We start from the raw sequence: 6309 nt of genomic DNA on the forward strand, positions 1-6309 counted from the left end.
TCTCTCTGTGCTGCCAGTATGTGACGTCCCAGTCGAATAGTGTACTGAAAGAAAGGGACACCTAGGTGGTCTGCAGAAGAAAAGGGGTCCCTCCAAAGCCTATAGGATCCCACTGTACTCGTGCCAGTGGACAACACTCCCAAGCCCACAATGTCCAATCGCAAGAGCAGCTGGGTCATGATCGATGACACAAGTCCTCCCACAGATTTTCAATTCAGTTGTTATTTGAAGTGCTTAAAGTTGTTCAGTGTATTCTTTCTCGTTGGTTCAGTGTATTCTTTCTCGTTGGCACGTGGTGCCCGTCCCCGTGACAATGTGTCTTCAATGATTTAGGCCCTATTGGCCGGTGTCCCATAAGTTGTTGGGAGTTAGGATTTTAGTCCTAACCCATACGCCACTCCGCGAGGATCTGTAAGTTGGTGAGGACTTCTTCTTCTTCTGCTTCTCCTAGGGTTTAGGCCCCTTGACTAGGATCTGTAGGTTGGCTAGGGTTAGGGCTAGGGAGACCTAATTCTTTGGGTCTTCAATGGCTACACTTTAGCAGTTTGTGCGGGTCCGACATATTTGACGTTTGATTGTCATTTAGTTCTTTCAAGTAGATCAAGTAAACAAAAAGAGTGGATTTCATTAATTTTGAAATGGCCGAAGCCGATACAAATGGACGGACTCGCCCTTTAATTGTACATCAAGAATAATATCTCTAGAGTCTATTCGTCTCGTTCTCCAACGTTGCCTTTCGTGCCATGTAGTCGACCACAACACCATTCTTGTGGTACCAAGGGATTCCCAAAAGGACGTCACAACTCTCCAGAGGCATGATGTAGAAGTCCTCGTGCCCTATACACCCCTTACAATGCAACCGAAGTTTTTTTTATGACAGGTGTAATGGGCAACATCCCGTCATTGTGCCTCTAGAATTGCCTCCATCGGTGGTCCCATTTCCTCGGGCGTGATTCCGAGTCGAGCGCCAATTCAATCGAAATGAAGTTGGCCTTGGCTCCTCTCTCGAAGAAAATAAGGACTTACGGATCTCGGACTTTGCCCCACCCTCTGTAGAGCTCAGTACTTCCATCAATTTGTTGTGGGTCGGTCCCCACAAAGTCTAAAACCAGTCCTACCTTGGTCTTTCCTTTCTTTGCTCGCTCCTTTGCCACTTTGAAACTCTCTAGCTTGTCCTCGGCCTGATCATTGGACGCTTTGTTAGGGCATTTGGCAAGAACGTGCCCCTATTTCCGCATCCGTAACATTGCCCTCTTTGTAGTACTCAGCTCGTTGCTCGGTTGATAGTCTAGGGCCAGTTGGCTTCTTCTTTTGCTGCTTCCCCTTCTTTTCACATTGGGTTGGTTTGGCCCTCGTTGAGCAGACACAGACTTGTCTGTGGGATACATCTGTGTGCCGACGTGCATACTGAATCCCTGCTTGGCGTGACCCATGAGTTGTTGAATGGAGTCCTCCTCCTTTGGCAAACAGTTGTGCCAAATCTCCTTGGGCAAACAGAACAAAACCGCTCAACTTGTTGCTTAAATGTAATTTTCTTGAAGGACGAAGCTGGTAGAAAAGTATCCCAAAACCTTTGGCAATAATCGTCAGGGTGTCTTCTTTGGTCATCCTAAGATGATTCCATGCTGTGATAACATCCTCTTCGTATTCTTTAGTTTGCCATGCGGAGGTGAAAACTTGTTTGAACTTTATCCATGAGGTGGGTGCTTCCTTTCACAAGAGTACGCGTTGTTGCCACATCAGCACCCCACGGATCATACTGCAAGTTGCGGGCATCCGTATAGTCTGCCATGTCATCAGCGCTACACAATTTTGAGCCAGGGCTTTTTTTCCATAAGGTTTTAGGCCCCTCGGCCAGGTTTTATAAGTTGGGTGGGTTAAATTTTTAATTATAACCCCCTTTGGGACAAACGGCTGGAACCTCAAGGTTGGTATAACCTCTTTTGCTTCTTGCACTAGGGTTTATATCCCTTCTGTCCGGCCGGGCTGTGCCCTTTAAGCCATGCCACGTCATCACTTTGTGACGCATCACCTTAAGGCGGTCGAACTCAGATACTAAGCTCACTCTCCTTTGAGGAAAGAGAAAGTCAGATGGTGCACTCCACGATTTCAGGCACATGTCGACTCTCTCCTCTAGGGAAAGAGAAAGTCGAATGATGGACCGGGTTTAAGTTTTGAGGTGCTTTTTGTCAACTTATTATAGGCGGTAGTATTTTAAGCTCTTAAGCCCCAGGTTTTAGCGTTCGCGTTTTGAACGGTCTTTCTTTTTCCATTGCCATGGATTCATGATACAGCTTAAAGCTCATTATCATAATGTGATGGAAATGCTCGTTGCTTTCTAATGCTCTATTTAAATACTTACTGTGTTTTTTTGGATTTGACCTACAAAGCCAAAAGATTAGGGTTGCATTTGATCCGGCCCAGGATTCCAAATCAAACTAATTTTGTATATGTCCATGTTCGACATTTGATTTGCATCTAAGAAAACTTGTAGCCAGACCAATTATTTTCTCTATCTTTAGACACAGTGAAATGACCTACTTGGCTGGTCTTCAGTCCACTGAAGGTTTTTTTATGTTAATAGTGATGCAGACTTGCATATGACTGCTCTAGCTTTGGATCTTTGTTGCACAATGATGGTAGATCAGAAGCACCGAACTAATGTGGACTCCACAGTAACAGGGAAAGTGCTTCCACAAGCTCTTATTCTTGTTCGCAGTTCTCTTTTGCAGGGTCAAGCCCTGCAGGTATGCTTGCTATCGACTTTGTTTCTACTGGTTTATCAACTCTTAAAGCATGATGAAAAATGTGTGCAACACTTTGGGAGTTGTTTGACAGGCCTTGCAGAATTTTTTTGCTGCATTAGTACGCTCATCACATACAAGCTTCGAGAGTTTGTTTGATGCTTTAATAGCTGCTTCAAAGGGCTCAGCAACTGGGGGTGGACCTGCAGGAAAGCAAGCCTACTACTCTATTGCACAATGTGCAGCTGTTGTTTGTCTTGCGGCTGGAGATCCAAATTGCTCTTCTACTGTTTCTATGCTCATCGATATGTTGAAGGGAAGCAATGGCTCCTCAACGGTCAGTCCATTTCATGAACATTTCTTCGTGCTTTGTTTTGTCTAGGGCCGTGTTTATATCATTTTGATTTTTTTCCTGTGTATCAGACAATACTTCTGGCATTGCTGTGTCTTGGAGAAATAGGGAGGAGGAGAAACTTGAGCTCTCATCCCAACATAGAGCATGTAATTATTGAGTCATTTCAATCTCCATCGGAGGAAATCAAGGCAGCAGCATCGTTCGCATTGGGAAATATTGCAGTTGGAAATTTAGCCAAGTATCTTCCTTTCATACTGAGCCAGATTGACAGCCAATCCAAACAGCAATATCTTTTGCTTCACTCATTGAAAGAGGTTGGATTAGCAATGTTGAAGCTTATGATATGAAGCTTTAGCTTATTGATGAAAGGATTTTCCTGTGGGGCAGGTAATTACAAGACCGTCTTTGGGTGAAATTGGGAAAGTAGAGCTGAAGGAGCCAGACCTAGAAAAGATCTTATCGCTTTTGTTTAGTCATTGTGAAAGTGATGAGGAGGGTGTTCGAAATGTTGTAGCAGAATGCCTCGGAAAGCTGGCCCTTATTGCACCTGCAAAACTTCTCCCGGCGTTACTGGTATCTTAAACTTTTGATAAAAGCTGACTCAGATAGCTTTCTGTTCCATGTTTTGATGGAGTTTATGATTCATTCAGGCAAGATGCACAAGTCCTTCAGCATTCACAAGGGCCACTGTTGTCATTGCAATCAAGTACACTATCTTGGAACGGCCTCAACCTATTGATGATCACATAAGGCCATGCATCTCCTCATTCCTGATGCTTATTGAGGATGCAGATCGAGTAAGTTGTTTTCCTTGCAGGTTTGCACCTTTCTTAGTGCTATATTTTATGGTGAACTCAAGACCTTCCCTGTTTTGAACGATTGTAGCATGTGAGGCGTGCTGCTGTTTCAGCATTAAGTACAGCAGCGCACAACAAACCTGCACTAATCAAGGATCTACTGCCTGAACTGCTTCCTCTTCTCTATGATCAGACCTTGATCAAGGTAGTGCTCATGCTTATCCGTTTGTAATGCTATTATGCACATAGCAGCCAGGTAGGGGATGGGACATATAATGCGTTCAAGTATAAAATGGGTACTAGATGTCTTTTTTAAGGACCCCAAATAAGAAACGTGTTTTTTTATTTAGTATTTTCTTGCATAGCCCTAGGCACAAGTTAGTAATGATATATGTAATTTGACATGACACACAAATTCATAATCAGATTCAGCTTTCAACTTTACTAACATTAAGTATCGGGATTCAATATTCGTTTGCTAATATAATTTCCAAGAGACAAGCATGAGCAAAACCATACAAAACAATGCTCACTTTTGTATCTGTACAAGGTGTTGATAATGTTTTTATACAAACTTTCTAAGTTTCAATAAACCTACGTGTATTTTATCAATCCTCCGCACTTTACATCAAAAAAATATCAAGTCGTGAATCTTTAACATAGCACTCGTATTAGCTGCTATTATTATGCATTATGTAATTTATATCCTTCGATTGGACTTGTAGAAAGAGCTTATCAGGACAGTTGATCTTGGTCCATTCAAGCATTCGGTAGATGATGGGCTTGAACTTCGAAAGGGAGCTTTTGAATGTGTGGACACATTACTAGACAGCTGTGCAGACCAAATCAACTATTCAACGTTCATCAATCCCTACCTGCTATCGGGTCTCTCAGGTTTGTAACTCCTTGTTTGCTGATTCTCATTTCAGAAGAATGTAGATGCTTCTCATTCTAGTGTGGTCTAATGTGAGTGCGTTTTCAGACCACTATGATGTAAAAATGCCATGCCATCTTATTTTGTCCAAGCTTGCAGAGAAGTGTGGCTCAGCTGTTTTGGCAGGTGATATACCCTCAAGTTGACTCATACTGGTGATTGTATCCCTTTTTTGTTCCTCTTATCATCTTCTGTTTGCTGGCCTCAGTTTTGGATGCTTTAGTGGAGCCACTGGAAAAGACGGTAACAAACAAGACAAAGCAGGATGCTGTAAAACAAGAAGTGGACAGAAATGAAGATATGATACGTAGTGCACTACGTGCCATTGATTCTCTGCATCGAATAAGGTATTACTTCTGTGAGCAGATAAACGTTTTTCTTTTAAGTACAAAGCATGTCTGATTGGTATTCTCTATGCAGTGGTGGCGAGTGCAGTGCCAAGTTTAAGGCGTTTATGAATACGGTTGTGAAGAATGGTCATCTTGCTGTGAAATACAATGCAGTTCGGCAGGAGAGCGACACACTCGTGGGCGACATTTTAGTTCATTGAAGCTCTCGTCTTTTGCACGAGATGCATGCACAAGAGCGCCAAAAGCTGCATTGAGCTGTAGATTAACCATCGGAACAGGAAAGCATGGAGCATGGTTGTGTTGTGTTTCCCTCCTGTTTGCGAATTTTTTTTGGCGGTGGTCTGTAGGTAATGTATGCTTGTTGAAAACCTCAGGTTATATGCATTTACTTCTTGCTCGAGTTGAATGAGGTGAAGTGAGTGTGTTTGAATTGAGCATCTCTTGCTTTTTCAGAAGGGTCTGCATTGTAGACCCTATGTAGAAAAAAAATGTATAATGGTTTCAAAATGTGTAGATCAAGGGTGCTAGTTATCTTAACACACTAGGACCCCAAAATGTATTGAATTACAACCACAGGGCATTTTTGAACTCTTATCAAAATCTCAAAAAGAAAGGATAGGCTTTGAAGATCACTGTGTGTATCCGTCTTAACCCTAATGACTTCAGAGCTGAATCTTCTTGTGCTGCCAGTGGGTGGCTGGCATTGCCAACTCGTTTGAAGTGATTTTAGCTTAGTAAATTGACGTCTCTTTGAGGGCCTCTAGATTAAATGAATTTTGTCACATGTGGAAATGCTCCTTTGCTTTAGTCGGATATTTCTGTGGCTTGCAAATGAAAAAAAATGGATTTTGTGAACTACTTAAGTCTGAATGTGTAGTGTTTTTCGGACATTCCATTTATTTTTTAAGGTATTTTCTTGTTGCTGGCGTGCACATTAAAATAGAGCTGTACTCTTTTCCATGTTTATGGATGTTATGAGCTTTCTACATAAAGAATGTGGGCTTGATGATGCCAAGCTTCCTCTTCTCATGCTTGGTAAGTGGAACTGAAAGCAAACTTCTCACCCCTTTGCCCCCCTTAGTGCAAAATAGAGGGGTGTTAATAGCTAGCGGTGTGCCAAGGTCAGTGT

General features: G+C 42.5%; 1 protein-coding gene across 1 annotated transcript in view; it reads left to right on the plus strand.

Moving 5' to 3' along the window:
* The window catches only part of CAND1 (cullin-associated and neddylation dissociated), a 105284-nt gene extending 99472 nt beyond the window's left edge, over positions 1-5812 (plus strand). The window contains exons 20-29 of the mRNA XM_086496345.1: positions 2585-2747; positions 2839-3081; positions 3168-3413; positions 3487-3672; positions 3750-3896; positions 3985-4101; positions 4622-4790; positions 4879-4956; positions 5039-5177; positions 5251-5812. Of these exons, the coding sequence (XP_086352471.1) occupies positions 2585-2747; positions 2839-3081; positions 3168-3413; positions 3487-3672; positions 3750-3896; positions 3985-4101; positions 4622-4790; positions 4879-4956; positions 5039-5177; positions 5251-5380 (1618 nt within the window). The 3' untranslated portion in view covers positions 5381-5812. The remainder of the gene's footprint in view (positions 1-2584; positions 2748-2838; positions 3082-3167; positions 3414-3486; positions 3673-3749; positions 3897-3984; positions 4102-4621; positions 4791-4878; positions 4957-5038; positions 5178-5250) is intronic.
* The last annotated feature ends 497 nt before the right edge of the window (positions 5813-6309 follow it).

The sequence above is a fragment of the Adiantum capillus-veneris genome, chromosome 23 (assembly GCF_014529385.1).
Source record: "Adiantum capillus-veneris isolate H3 chromosome 23, ASM1452938v2, whole genome shotgun sequence".
Classification (NCBI taxonomy): Eukaryota; Viridiplantae; Streptophyta; class Polypodiopsida; order Polypodiales; family Pteridaceae; genus Adiantum; species Adiantum capillus-veneris.